The following is a 16,287-nucleotide window of genomic DNA, read 5'->3' as shown; positions in this document are numbered from 1 at the left end:
CATCCGTATAAAAGCTTTATCGGAAAAGGAAAGTAGGACACGCACTTTCTTGCCGGCTATCCTGTTCAAAAGGCATAGTATGATAAAGAAAAACGACTAAAAACCTTATTCTATAATGGAGATTGGTAATTCTATCTCAGTTTGTATCTGTTCTCTGGGAGTCCTGTTTTTGTGGTTCAGCATCGGTAAGTTCAGTTTCTTCTTCATTCTCTAGTCTCTTAAAAAATCTCAAATTATAAATACCATCATATTTGTAAAAAAATAATCTTTATTGTTGGATTTAAGGTTAAAAAAGAAATCTTCAACCTCTGTTAAAACATTATGGGAATGACCCCAATTTCTGAGGAAAGTACATATTTATTACTTAAGTATTTTTCCCCAGATAATGCTGGTTGCCAAACATATCCTCTTTGTATTATTGCAAGGTCAAGCACTTTCTTATTTAATCCTTTTAACAGTAAAAAAAGTCAATTTTTCTTCATTGCTTTTTTGATTAGTTGTATTGAAAGCCGGATATAATTGGGGTCATTTTGTCAAAATAATTTTTTCAACAGTTTTTTATTCATTACAACGAGTATCTTGTTATGATGAGTGATCGAGTATCTCGTTATTACGAGTTCGTTATTTCATGATAGCGAAAAAATAATCTCGATGTAAAAGATTTTAACCTCTCGTTATAACGAATAAATCCTCTCGTTAGAGATTTAATATACCTTAATAACGAAATATAATAACCTGATTTTACGAAATAACTTACACGTACATGTAATAACGAGTGTTTAACGAGTTATAACAATTTTGGGGTGTTTGTACGGAATAATTATATTTGCATAAATTGTTTAAGTTCTTCTGGTCTGATTAATACTCTTATTTTTTTGGAATTAGGAAGTACATTTTCGTTGACACTATTTATGATGTAAAATTTCAATTAACAATCGAAATCTTTTGTGTTTTACATTCAACATGTTCAATACTACTAATGCTTGAGCATCATTTTGCATGTTTAATGGATACAGAAATCCGAAAGTAAAACTCTTCATACTTAATGATACCATGTTTCTGTGTTTTTCTTTTATGTGAAAATATCAACACCGTATTTTAATACCAATTTGTGATTGTTTAACACTCTGTTGCAAAAATTCGGATCCTGTTCAAAACGGAAACACGAACATCTTTGTATTGAGGAGTAAATTCATCGATGGGTGGCTATTTGAAAAAAAAGACGTATAATAAGATAAAATACACCTATCAAAAAATTTATTGTCATGTATTCCATAAGTTCGAATGACTAAAGCATAGACGTCGTTTTGTTCTCAATATCTTGAACAGAAAGACTTAACTAAGATCATAGATAAACGATATATATAAACTTTGCATGTCCAATATTTACTGTTCATTTTCTATATAATTTGCTCTGCTAGATCCCTGCCACAAGCGAAAGTTCAAAAGAACTTGTTTTTAAGAGAAAAGAGTAAAAAAATGGAATGAGTATAATATATTATATCTCTGTAGTGTAATCAAACAATGTGCATAAAACTTAAAATAAAAGATATCAATGCGTACGCGTTTAGTATATTTCCTAAATAGAATAATACATTTTATAAATCCTTATTCTTGTCCCAAGTTCCCATAATTTGTCCCATGTGGATAAAATAAAATTAATTAAGACAGTTTAAGTGATCGAAAGTCTTGGTTATTCAGCTGCTATGATATAACCGTACCTGTAATTATGGCATAATGTACGGCATTTACTACAATACGTAGCATCTAAATAATTATCTAACCTAACCTGAAACCCAAGCACTCCCAGAATGCACTTCTTTGGGATTTGTTTTGTGGGGGACTGCTTTTTACAAATAAAATGCCTGCTGTGGGACAAACGTGGAATCGCTGTTGGAAGGTTTAGCGACTGTTCTAGAAAATAGATTTTCATTAACGCAGTCCTATGTGTTCCTGCATGATAAAGGTTCTTAGTAACTAAAAATTCCAACTTACTATGTTGTCCAAATTCTGCAGATTTCTAATGTTTTGAAAAATGATCTGATATGAAAAAATTCATCCTGGCATTTTTTCCACAAAGTTTGAAATTTGGCACAGCAGACCCCGTCAGAATTTTGTGAAATCGGGACCTCCGACTTGAGAATGAACCATATTTTTTAATTATCAATTGATCTTTTGCAACTTTGTGTAAAGGTCTTCATAAAAATACGATTTTTGTTATTTAAATTCAGTTAGTTTTATTGATACTGGAGAATTTGAACAAAGCATTACATAAAAAACATACATACAGGTAGTGTCGAAATTTTACATTAGTATAATTATACATGTAAATATCCTACACTTAATAAAATTTTCTAAAAAAAATGTATGATTCAAAATTTCAACAGATTGTCCAAATGGGATTGATATGTGCAAAAATTAAAGAACCATTTTTAAAGGGTCCCTAACAAAAAAATACTATAGTTAACTATAGTTAATTATAGTTATTTATAGTAAATCAAAGTGTCAAAGTTTTCGTCAAAGTTTTTCAAAGTGTCAAAGTTTTCGCCAAAGTTTTTCAAAGTGTCAAAGTTTTCGTCAAAGTTTTTCAAAGTGTCAAAGTTTTCGCCAAAGTTTTTCAAAGTGTCAATGTTTTCGTCAAAGTTTTTCAAATTGTCAAAGTTTTCGTCAAAGTTTTCTAAAGTGTCAAAGTTTTCGCCAAAGTTTTTCAAAGTGTCAAAGTTTTCGCCAAAGTTTTACAAAGTGTCAAAGTTTTCGCCACAGTTTTTCAAAGTGTCAAAGTTTTCGCCAAAGTTTTTCAAAGTGTCAAAGTTTTCACCAAAGTTTTTCAAAGTGTCAAAGTTTTCGCCAAAGATTTATAAGTGTCAAAGTTCTTCAAAGTATCAGAATTTTCGATAAAGTTTTTCAAAGTATCCAACTTTTCCATAAAGTTTTTCAAAGCATCCCAAGTTTTCGATAAAGTTTTTTAATTTTTCAAAGTTTTTGATAAAGTTTTTTAAAGTGTCAAAGTTGGCAATTAAGTTTTTCTATGTGTTAAAGTATCCAAGTTTTCGATAAAGTTTTTTAAATTTTCTATGATAAAGTTTTTCAAAGTATCCAGGTTTTCGATTAAGTTTTACAAAGTATCAGAGACTCGATAATGTTTTTCAAAGTGTAAAAGTTTTGGATAAAGTTTTTCGTAGAATAAAAGTTTTGATAAAGTATTTTAAAGTGTCAAAGTTTTCAATAAACTTTTTCAAAGTTTAAAAGCATCCCAGTTTTCGATAAAGTTTTTCAAAGTATCCAAGTTTTCGAATAAGATTTTCGAAGTATCCAAAATTTCGATAAAGTTTTTCAAAGTATCAAAGTTTTTGATAAAGTTTTTCGAAGTATCAAAGTTTTCGCCAAAGTTTTTCAAAGTGTCAAAGTTTTCGCCAAAATTTTTCAAAGTGTCAAAGTTTTCGCCAAAGTTTTTCAAAGCGTCAAAGTTTATGCCAAAGTTTTTCAAAGTGTCAAAGTTTTCGCCAAAGTTTTTCAAAGTGTCAAAGTTTTCGCCAAAGTTTTTCAAAGTGTCAATGTTTTCGTCAAAGTTTTTCAAAGTGTCAAAGTTTTCGTCAAAGTTTTTCAAAGTGTCAAAGTTTTCGCCAAAGTTTTTCAAAGTGTCAAAGTTTTCGCCAAAGTTTTTCAAAGTGTCAAAGTTTTCGCCAAAGTTTTTCAAAGTGTCAAAGTTATAACTATAGTTAACTATAGTAACTATAGTATTAACTATATTATTTATATAGTTATTTATTATTATTATTATTATTATTTATATATAACTATATATTTATATAGTATTATTAACTATAGTATTTTTTTGTTAGGTGTAGTTTGACGATTAAAAGGATTCCAATGGCAAAATAATAAAGAAAATTCAGAAGGTGTCTTAAAAATATTTGACTTCTGACCTTTTGAAATGACTCTGACCTTTATAGTTCCCGGTATATAAAGAATGGAGACTTGTTTTATATGAGCCCTCTACTATTTATGGAATAATTAAAGAACGCACTACGTTTAACAGCAGACTAATTCATGCTTGATTATTGCATTCACATGTAGATAGCGCTAACAAATATTTAAATGTACGTTACAAAGTGACTAATATATAGCTAATATTCTTTGACTTTTTCACAAAATACGACAACACATGCCACAACTTATTATTTTCCTTATAAGGATCATTCATTGTTGTAAACAAAGTAACATTATTTTTCATGTTCTATTGTACTCTTTGATAAATTAATTAAATAGATTCCCTGGTTAATTTGTTTTAAATCGAACTTGGAATAAAAATAAACAAAGAAAAATAGAATACATGTAACTAAATAAAGAGAAAGACAAAATTACTTGTATGAAATTAAAGAAACAACATTATTTTATTGATTTTCTTCGTTTTTTTCTGAATTTAATGGGTTTTTTTCATTTATCTTTTATTTGCACAGTTTGGCATCCGTGCAATTTACAGGTATTGAAATATTTTTTTTTCATTAATGCAATTAAATTTTAAAGTATAATAAAACATTAATGTCCTAACGAAGAGAGTTATTAAATTTAGAATTTTCAAAGCAACATGCTTTATTAAAAAGATATATCAAACACTGTTTTTGACTGCATTTTATTATCGTTAGGTCCATAAAATGAAAGTATTCTACCAATTTATGTGATATGAACACGACACTTATTCGTTTATGTTTTTTAATCATTATTTTTTTTAAAATATTATTTCTTATTTGTTTGTAAGATAACGAGAAGAACTGTATTGAGGTTTCAAATGTCCGTGTGTTTAATATATCCAAGATCCACGGGTTTTAATTTTGTATTTTGTCATTAAGAAAGTCGCTTTACAAGTTTTCATTTATTTATTTACATTTATAATAAAATAGAAATTTATACTAAATAATATGTCATGAATGCAATCGGTATCAATTTCTGAAATATCAGATTTAAATAGAGTGTTTTTCAAGAAATGTCGTTTTCTTTAGCATTATAATTGATATGAAATAAAATTTTTAATCAATTCACTTTTTCCAAAAATACTCTTGTACATTAAAGTATTTTTCTTCCTGTCCATGCTACATGGGTAAAATACAGGTAAACCCAGGTATTTCTTTTCAGACTATAATTGTTATCAAAGCACATTTAACCCCTACTGTTTTCAACCTAATTATTAAATTTGTGCAAAACGGGAAAATACCCCTTTAATTCTGTAAGATAGAGCACCTAATATAGGGGTTTCACCTTGGATAATTAATTATCCCTTAGACCCTCACTGGACTTTACGCATGAAAGAAGAACGACAAATGATTTGTTTTCAAACTTCCTCTAACGGTTAATTGGTTTATATAGTTGCATTACAGAATCTATTACATGTATATAATTAAGAAATATATACTTTAATATGTCTTTTCTATAAAGTCACGTATAGGTCTAGAATTATGATGGCAATATTAGTCAAACAAATATAACACCCTTCTTAAATCAATTAAGTAATGTAAATAAATTGTCTTAAAATATCCAAAAAACTATTTAAGTATTCGACTATTCTGATTTTTTTTGTAATTCGGTATTTCGAAAAAAAAAAAACTGACAAAAAATCAAGGCAAATGTACTTTGAAAACTATAAGTAGTTCAACTGTTTTGACAAGAATTTCCTCTTCTTCTCAAAACGTGTATTTATTTCGTCAATGTGTACGACCAAGTCACTTGTTTAACAAATTATGTTTTTTATCTAAAGTGTGTGCATGTATTTTTTTGTACTTATAGTGAACAGTAATTCAGTTGCAAATTTGATTGCAACAATTAGTGCTTTGCGTCAACTCTGCAACACAGTAAAAATTCCAAACGATTGAGAACCCTGTATACTTGTACATGTACATATAAACGCTTTTAAAATATTTCAGTTTCATAAAAATTACAATGAAACAAGATCGAGTGTAAAAAAAAAATAACCAAAACTTACTGTTTTAGCTAACTTTAATACAGGAATTATTTAAGCATTGATAAAGTTTCAACATCGGTAGCACAGTGGGTAGAGCGTCTGCTCTAGAGCAGCGAGGTAAGGAGTTGATCCTTACGTCATGGGTTCAATCCCACAGTGGAACGTGGAGACTGGTTCTTCAAATGAGACCGTATAAACCCAGGTCCCGTGTCGCAGTAGGTGCTGGCACGAAAAATAACGATACCTTCCTGCTCAATAGTCCTGGGTGCCGAGCATAGGACAAAATTTGAAGTTTTCCACCGGCTAGTGGTGGCGTCTCCATATGATATGAAAGATTCTCGAGAGGGACGTCAAGCAATAAACAATCAATCAATCATTTAGTAAAAAAATAAGTAGTAATTAATTAATTCAAATTATACCACAAAAAGATTTTTTTTTAAATCGAGTTCAATGAAAATTGTAACCGATATAAATCATTATTAAGTAAAGAATATAAAGTATGCTTAATAATCAACGTATACATACAATTTAATGAATGTAAAGGTGAAATTAAAATGATTATAATGTTCATATCAGTATATCCTAGGATCGAATGCTACCATGTTTTTTTATATCAATTGCTAGAATACCAAATGCACAATAAATTTTGTACGAATTATTCCATGTTTGTTTTACACCTATAATGTATTGTATCAGGTGACTTTTGAGCTTGAATATGCTTCGTTACCCCAATATATTATTCATAAAATATTTTACAAAGTTGTCTCAGCTTTGTCATTTCTGATGAAAATTACAGGGACAAATGAACACAATTATCCTTAATGTTATCTTTTAAGTCTGGTGTCAGACCTGTGATGATAAAATCAAATCGGCAAAAAGGGAAACTGAACGGAGAATTCAGTTAAATAAAATCAAGATGAAAAAAGAGTATATCAACAGAAGAAAACAAATGCAAAATAGCAAAACACTCAAGATAACTGTTTAACTTCCGTGCAATCCTTGAAAAAAATCAGGATTGAAAAAGATGTGATGGCCCAATGAAAATTGTTTACCCAATGAAAATTGTAAACAATGCAAAGGAAGTAAAACCCTTACTTTCAGTAAAACAGTAAAATCTGACATCTTTTTAATCTTGAAAGAAAATCAAGATGAAAGATTTTGAATAAAAAATATAGATTGTCCGATAAAAAGCAAGGCCAAAACACAATGATTTTAAAAATTCTGTAAAATGAAGATTCTTAAAATTATACATGTATCCATGCAATCTTCTTTCAGTGGAATGTTGAAATGATTGCATGTACTTTATACCGACACGCGAATGCCTATAAAAATCGCTGGTGTCTGAGGGATTGGGCAAACACCACTTATAATAGTTCAATCTTAAAAAATCTTTACACCTGAACATCAAGCAGTGAACGTTTGGTACAAATAATAATAACCGCCAAGTCATCTACCACAATTGTAAAATTCATGATCCCTGGGTTAGGGGCCCTGCTCCATTGCTGATATAGTGAAAATACATTTATACCTTGAAAATCTATTTCTTTGCTTTTATTAACTAAACAAACCTACTACATATATATTGATACCGAGGAAGGTTGCCTCTTCTAAAACTGTGAAGTCACAGCCCCAAGGACAGGGTTTCTTGTGTTCGGGTGGGGCTCCTTTAATTATATTGAGAAAATGCATACTTTGAAAATCTTTTCTGCTTAAATTGTTTATTCTATGACCCTAGGTTCAGGCATTCTGGTTTAATGTCGGGGCTCTATTGATTATATAGTGAAATGCATTTCCTTGAAAATCTTCTCCTCCACTCCTGGTCAATGAGAAGATGAATAGCCTACATATATCCATGATGAACAATGGTTCTTCTTGAAGAATTATGAATTTCAAGGTCCCTTGTGCCAGGAGTAGAGAGTGGGGTTTTGGTGTTAGGGTGGGCTCTAATTATATACTGAAAACGAACCAATGCTTTGGAGCATTTACCATAGTATCAATCAAACATTCATTTTCAGCGAAGATGCCTTTCCATAAAGATGTGCAATATTTGGGTTCAGGGACCCTCAAGGCTTTCCTTTTGGTTTGTAGTAGATCTGATAATTGTTGATTATTACTGAATAGTTTAAATTCATTTTTGTCCCCCTACTTTTTACGATTGACATACCTTAAATAAAAAGTTAATTGAAAGTTGTAAACGATATAAACATCATTAAGAAAAGAATATTAAGTATGCTTAAAAAGTTGTCATAAAAATAGAAATAAGATAAAATCAATGTAAAGGAGTAAAATGAAATTATTTTAATTTTCATCTTAGTATATCAATTGATCATATACTAACCATGTTATTTTTTTATCTTAATTTCTAAAATACCGTATACTCAGTAAATTTCTACGGATTATTCCATGTTTGTTCTTCACTTATAATGTATTGTATCAAATTTCTTTTAAGCTTGAATATGTTTCGTTATCCCGATACATTATTCTTAAAAATATATCAAAAAGCTGTCTTAGTTTTGTCATTTCTGATGACTATTAGAGGGAACAATGGACACAATTATCTTTAATGTTATCCTTTAGTCTGGAGTCAGACCTGTTATGATAAAATCAAATCAGGAAGATAGAAAATAAACGAAGAAGTCAGTTAAATAAAATCAAGATGAATAAAAAAAAGAAGTATATCAACGGAAGAAAACAAATGCAAAATAGCAAAACACTCAAGATAACTGTCTCACTTCCGTGCAATCCTCGACAAATAAAGATGGCGAAAGATGTGATGGCCCAATGAAAACTGTGAAAAATGCAAAGGAAGTGAGACCCTTACTTTCATTTAAACAGTGGAATCTGACATCTTTTTAATCTTGAAAGAAAATCAGGATGAAAGATTTTGAATAAAAAATATAGATTGTCCGATTAAAACACAACCATTTTAAAAACTCTGTAAAATGAATAACATTAAAAGTATCTCCATGTAAAATTTTTTTCAATGATGACATGTACTTTATACCAACACGCGAATGCCTATAAATAACTGGTGTCAGAGGAGTTTGGCAAAAACTACTAGTTCAATTTTTTAAAAATCTTTAAACCTGGACATCAAGCAGTTACCGTTTGGCATGAATATAATAGACACTGAGTCAACTACCACAATTGTGAAATTCATGGCCACAGGGTTAAGGGTTCTGGTGTTAGGGTGGGGCTCCATTGATTATCTTGTGAAAATGCATTCTTTAAAAATCTTCTCTGTCACTGTGTATAAAAACAAACTTACTACATACATAGTCATACTGAGCGACGGAGCCTTTTCTTAAAATTCACTGTGCAAGTACTTCAAGTAGTATATTACATTGTATTTGAAAAAAAAACAAAACAGCTGCTTTAGGCGTATAGAAAACAGTTCGAGTACAGAATTAAATTGGAAGACGACTCATACAATATATTTACAAAATAAAAATTATCAGGCTTTATTATTAAGATCTAGTTTAATGATCAGACTTTACAGTTAAGATCTTTTCTTTTCTTTTGTCTTGATTTTTCTTGCATTGTTGTTGTAAATAATTTTAAATTTCAATAATGTGTGTACATTGTATGTGAAGTAGGAGGTATATTAATATATTCTTATCAGGAAACTATTATTTTTCTGTCTTTTTTTTCATTCTGATTTAAATCATACTCGCTCCCTAATTCTGAGCGTAATCAAGATCTGATAAAATCTATTAAAATATTTTTTTAAAGCGTCCGTGTTACGCACATGTTACGTACGAAAGCCCATTAGGATAAATCTAAAGAAAAAAAAAATAAAGGCGTAATAACGCCTTATGAAAAGACATTATTACGCCTTTCTTTCTACAACAAAATGCGTTATAAGGCCTTTGCAAATGGCTTTATAATTCCTTCTCAAAAGGCGTTATAACGTCTTTCCATTCCAAAAGGAGTTTGTACACCTTTTTAAAAGGCTTTTTATTCTGAAAGGCGTAATAACGCCTTTTAGAAAGTTGTAAAATTACCTTTTGGAATGGATAAAAGGCCTTTCGAAAAGGCGTTATTTAAAAAAATAGATAAAAAGTTTATATACTTCAATGAGAATTGCTAGCGGGTTGTTCACGTGATTAAATTTTTTTTATTAGATAGATTCTATTAGACTTTCGTAATTACGAACTTCCAATGTGTAAATATTACAAATGAAATCTAAATATATAAGGTTTACCAAAGGTTAATTTATAGATATCATAACGCAGTGCTTGTCTAACATTTAAACTACGATTTAGCAAAGCATATAGAATAACAAATTAAATTTAGTACTTTATAACGCATGAATCTGAAAGGTATTTAAGGAAAAAAATGCCTAATAACCCGCATTAAATAACTTTTATCGGGACCAAAACTCCGAGAGCGGAGAAATCAAGGAAATAATAATAAATTTATACATATGTATCCATCCATATCGAATGTACAGTTTGAAAATAACAAATGTTCTCCATAATGTCACAGACTGTATACCTATTCCGTGTACATGTATCGATCGCTACAAGAACAACAATGATTGATTCCGCAATTTCATTACTGTATTGTAATAAACAAGGGACGGGGCTTACTGGCGGCGAGATTAAAGCGGGGTCCGCTTCACGCATCAGTGCGCAATGCGGTTCCAGAAAGCGAACGCCGGGTTCGCTTTAGCGGTCCCAGAGCTGATCCCGCACCTAGGATGGACCCAGAGCGGTCCATATATTTCTGAAAACGAACCAAAAGCTGACCCTGAACGAATCCGCAAAGCAAACCCGGGGTCCGCTTCGGATTCGCTATGGTTTTAGATTGTGTTCTGTCGGTAAAAAGAAAATGATGGGCACTACAAATTGATGAGAAATATACTTCAGATTTGATCAGGTAGTGCACATGGGGTAACATTGCATTGGATTAAATATTTGACAAACGTGTTTTATTTTGCAGATATTCTCACGGTCTCTGGAGATGACATTTTGGTGAAAACAAATACATCCTCTGGATTTCAGTTCTCTGTTTATGATAGTAGGATCCTTCCGAAGGAGCAGACATTTGGAAACCTTACTGGAATTTCAAATACCGTTAATCTATGGAATGACGAATATGTTTATCTTAAAGAAAAGAAAATTTATAGAGGAACATTAACTAAAAATTCATCAATTTCGGCTACATTGATTTTTGACTTTGGAAAAATAACAAGAGTAAGTATAGGAATATGTTAAAAATGTAGACTTAGAAAAAGATACGTTTGTTAAACTGAAAAGGATTGATAATTGTTCAAGGTTGCCGATAAAACGTAAACGTCCTTAAAATATTGAATAAAGTCAATAGAGCGTTTGAAAGTTTAAGTTTTCCATGAAATCATCACTTGACTGTAATCGACAGAAAAATGCTACATTATAAAAATTAAGTAAACAGGACAACTTTTTTACTATACGAGGGCCGTTCAAAATTAAAATTACACGGACTGTGTTATTACTTACTCTTTCAGATGTCGTATAGTTATGAAATTTCACAGAAATATGTACCTTAAAGATTCCAATGAATTTTGGGCAAATATTATTGATTTAAAAAATTTATACGAAAATTATCGATACGTTGATATCGCTGATGGAGAAGTACGGAGCACGACAAAAAATGTAAAGCAAAAGCATGTGGAATCCAAAATTTAAGTAAACTCATTATTTTTCGATAATTCGCGATACTTTTCGACAATTTTCTCAAATTTTTCTCTAAATTGTTCTATTGTAATGTATTTAGATTTCTAACATGATATTTGAAGTACTAACAGAAATATATTGACTTTTCTCCGATGCCGTCCCCTTGAAGACGATTGTGAAAATGACGTCTCCTGAATTGACGGCGCACACACTTATGTTGAATTGCATGTGATGCTCGAGATATCGCCAATACAGATACCAATTTATAAAATTTTGATATGAAATTTATTTTGAAGACCAATATAGATACCAATTTATACCAATTTATAACATTTTGATATGAAATTTATTTTGAAGACCATATAAGTAAAAATTCCTTTACATGTATATTATGTGTGACATTTTGTCCGATTATGTCCTCAATTTTTTTTTCTGTGCAACAACTCAGCGTAATTTTTGAACGGCTCTCGTTCATGTATACACAAGGGAACGAAGGCATCATTTAAGCTTAGTGCTAGTAACCGATATATATTCTTCGAATATATCAATCCAAACGTATCATACCTATTGCATCTAAGTAACAGTTTCCTCATTAACGCAGGACACTTGAAATTTATATTTATTTTTTAGATCTTCAATATATATATTATATAGAACACAATGAGCTGTTCCCTGCACCGAGGGAAAAAATTTCTGGTCTATTGAATGCTCAGGCATTAAATAATTGTTTTATTATCTAATTTTATTTTCCGTATTAAGTGTTCAAAATTGTATATTCAGTATATAAGTTCCCGTACCATATTCTTAATTTTTACCTAAATACGGTGCATCTGTAATATTAATTAAAGATTGATTGTTTAGACTATTGTTTACATTCCTCTCGTAAATTTTTCACTCATATGGAGACGCCACCACTTCCTGGTGGAGAGGGGCCTTTTTCGTGCCAGCAGAGCACCTACTACTACACGGAACCTCGGCTGACAGGTCTCACCGAATGACCAGTCTCCACATCCCACAGTGTATTATTTAAAAGTAACTCTCAATAAATAAAATATCCGACCATTGAAATTACACAATTTTTAAAACCAATGCAAAAAGATCGAATATGATAATTGTTTACCATGTCTGTGTAGTGTTGCAAGCAACTAAATTCCAAACCCGGATCGTTTTTGACGAAATACGTCATCGGTCAATGGAACGCGCAGTCTATTGACCGGTCAATAGAACGCACATTCCATTGACCGGTTAATAGAACGTGCATTCTATTGACCGGTCAATAGATCGGTTTGAAAAGATAAGGAAAACTGAAAACACATCCAGAATACATGAAAATATTAAATCTCCAATAAAACAACAAAATTCACTTGATTAGGTATATAATAAATGTATTTATTTAAAAACTACTGTATAGAATGATGTGATATTTTCAAATTATTACAACAAATGGGTGTTCTCAACAATTATTGAAAGAAAATCAAATATCACCGATGAAAATCTATATTGCATGACGAAGCTTAAAAATAATAAAAGTGTACTTTGCGGCACGTGTTTTGTATAATCAGTATCTTTTTGTGATCATTATCAAAATTTAAAAAAATGGTTTTACTAAAAAACATAAAAGATTGGCAAAATAGCCATTGAGATGGAAGGTAGAGCCGTTGGAATATTGATATCTGGACAATCTTTGCACCACGTTTTACTAACGTGCTTAATTGTACTTGATATTACTTTTAAAATTTAACAACCAGTATCAAAACCCATTTAAACACATTTTTCTATAGGTTGGGAGTCATTTTTCATCACCAATTTATCATAATTTGAAAGTTTTTGACAAAATTTGACCAAACCGGAAGTGGCCTTGATTTTCATTTGAGGCCAAATTTTCACGTCATACCATGTTAAAAGAGTGTTGAATTGTTGTGAAACAATCTTAGAAACATGAAAACAAACAATTTCAATCGTACGAAAATGTTAAGAAATCGGTGCTAGTGACGGTCTACTTTCAGCTCAAGCAGTCTTAATTATCCATCAAGAGGTCACCTACGTGCTAACACCCTAGGATATTGACCAAAAGGCATCTGTGTGATATGCTACACTCCCTAATCCCGGATCTGAATCCCATCAAACACAATTGGAATTTTATAAGAAATGTCATCCCCCCCCCCTTTTCTACGCAATTTCAATGGTTTGGAAAGTAGATTTAGACAGTAGGTGTGGCAGCAGATGGGTAAATCTCCTATTCAGGGGTTCATGGTATTCAACTGTAATTACAGTCTTGTAGTAATTCGAGCGAGTGGTGGTTTTACTACATAGAGCTTTTTTGTGTGAATTTTCATTTTAAGGGTACTTCGTTTCCTTGACACTTTGCTAAAAATTCTGTCGAGATACTTGCATGAAATTTATGCAACATCCAACTTAAATATGCATCATTAATCAGGAATAAAAGAAATTATTTATTGTTTGCATTTGTTCTCTAAAACTTCAAAAATGTTAGGTGAACACTTATATTGAAGATTTATATATAATGCAATTTGAATAGCTAATTGTACAATCGCAACTTTTCGGTCCTTTCCGACAAGCGGAAATACAAGACCCGAGAATAAGTGATTGGATGATGGTAGTGGGATCGAAGAGCGTAGGGACATCATTAAGTTTTAGAAGAATAAACGGATATGCAATGGCTTTTCTTGATTTATAACCCATTAAAAATATTCATGAATGCCTTTTCGATAATAAACATATGTTTTTGGTTTAAAAAATAGTTGTTCTTTACTCTGAATGTACAGTGTAAATGTATATGATTTAATTGATTAGTTATATCGTAAATAGATTTCAGTTGATAGTTTTCAAAAAAATGTATATTTCTACGAGGAAACCTTAAAGATGATAGGCGTCACCCCAGTGAATTCTTCCCCTGGAGATTTGATATATCGAGTTATAGTCTCCCAAATTGAAAAGTTGGAGAGTTTTGCAGTGGAATCTTTTCACAGGTACGATATTTCTTTATTTTTGGATAAATACCTTTATGTGTCTACGTTTATGTCACTTGGATGTGAAAGTAGGACGGATCCACTAAAGACTTTGGGAGGTTTCTACTAGGATTCATAACGAGAAAAGAAACCAACTTATTTTTCCCATACAAAAATTGTTAGAAAAATCCAATGAAATACTTACTGTATACAGGGAAAACTTTCGGCCCGTTTCATTTTGGTCGAATTTAAAACGAGGCAAATTCAAAGAAAACAGTATAATTTCTTCAGCAAACTATGACTAGGCAATGTTGTTTGTAAGTGTGAAAGGGCGAAAATAAAAGGGATAAAATAACCCTGTATACAGATTTTTCACAATTTCCGTAAAATATTATTACGTAAGTCTACATTAAGATTGACATCGAAGGCGATTTGAATGTTAATGGTGGTGATAATTGGAATTTATAAAAATATCTTTCAGTACCATTTTTTAAAAACTAACACCAACCCTTTCTTACAGTACCCGCATCGTTATTCTTTACAGGATACACGATACGATAGGATACACGCACGATACGATAGGATACACGCATGATACGATAGGATACACGCACGATAGGACAGGATACACGCACGATAGGATACACGCAAAACACGATAAACGCAAAACACGATAGACCTGATAAACGATCTTCACGATAGGATAAACGCAAAACCTGATAGGATTGTTCCAAAATGCGGACCGTTTTCTGACAAGACGAAAATATTATTTTGTTTAGTTACTAGAATATTCTATTTTAAGTACTTTCAAAGCATCAAATCTAAATTTTATTACATGTAAGTACATTTAATCATTATAATAAAAGAAATTGAGATGACTGGTAATTTTACAAAAATTTTGTCTTTATACATATTTTTTGACAATGATGAAATGGATTCTTATGAAATGGAGACTGTAATGTTTTTTGATTAATTTATTATTATTATTTCTAGTCAAGGGTGTGGATTTACGATTATTTGTGTAAATGTTGAAATTCTCATCTTAAGGTTGAACTATGACCCCTTCATAGAAGAAATTTACGCAATTAAATAAATATTTGTATTTAATGTCTAAAGCTTGCAATATGCGGTATATCCAAAAATCGCAATTAAATATTTAAAAAATCTTAGGGAATATATACATGTAGATGACAGGACGAAATACTGGTCCAAGGAAATCGGCTTTAAATAACTATATATTTCAAGAAAATTAATTTCCTGAGTAGAAATCTAAATAATTGTTTATATAATGGCGCTCTGCATTAATACATTAAACTGTGTCAACAGAATATGAACCTGCTACAACTACATGTATTATATATCAGATACTTAAAGCCTCGTATTAATTAAAGAATATTGAATGACTTTTTTTTACAACAGAAAACATAAAATTTAGAAACAAATATTCAAAGGGTGAAATGCGTCTTTTCCGACTAAATCATTATAGATCATTGCTACTAAACTTTGTGTGAACTGTTTCTAATGCAAATGAATTATTAAACCCTGAAAATTAATTATTTTAGACTTACCCGGTAATCTCATACATGTATACGGCGTATTCGAGGGGCGGGATGTTGAAAGTCCCTCACCAATTTAAAATAAGATAAACAAAATAACCAAATACATGTACAGTAGCAGCATCGTTACTCTTTACAGGATACACGAT

General features: G+C 30.9%; 1 protein-coding gene across 1 annotated transcript; it reads left to right on the top strand.

Moving 5' to 3' along the window:
* The first annotated feature begins 17 nt into the window (after window positions 1-17).
* On the top strand, window positions 18-14,712 carry LOC134278404 (uncharacterized). Its single transcript, XM_062760716.1, has 3 exons — window positions 18-185; window positions 10,901-11,154; window positions 14,443-14,712. Exons 1-3 carry the CDS (start codon window positions 116-118, stop codon window positions 14,710-14,712), a joined length of 594 nt encoding a protein of 197 aa, XP_062616700.1. The 5' UTR covers window positions 18-115.
* The last annotated feature ends 1,575 nt before the right edge of the window (window positions 14,713-16,287 follow it).

The sequence above is a fragment of the Saccostrea cucullata genome, unplaced genomic scaffold (genome assembly GCF_032062105.1).
Source record: "Saccostrea cucullata isolate Sc308-1 unplaced genomic scaffold, CSIRO_AGI_Scuc_v1 ctg1260, whole genome shotgun sequence".
Lineage (NCBI taxonomy): Eukaryota > Metazoa > Mollusca > Bivalvia > Ostreida > Ostreidae > Saccostrea > Saccostrea cuccullata.
This window is presented reverse-complemented; position numbering and strand designations above follow the sequence as displayed.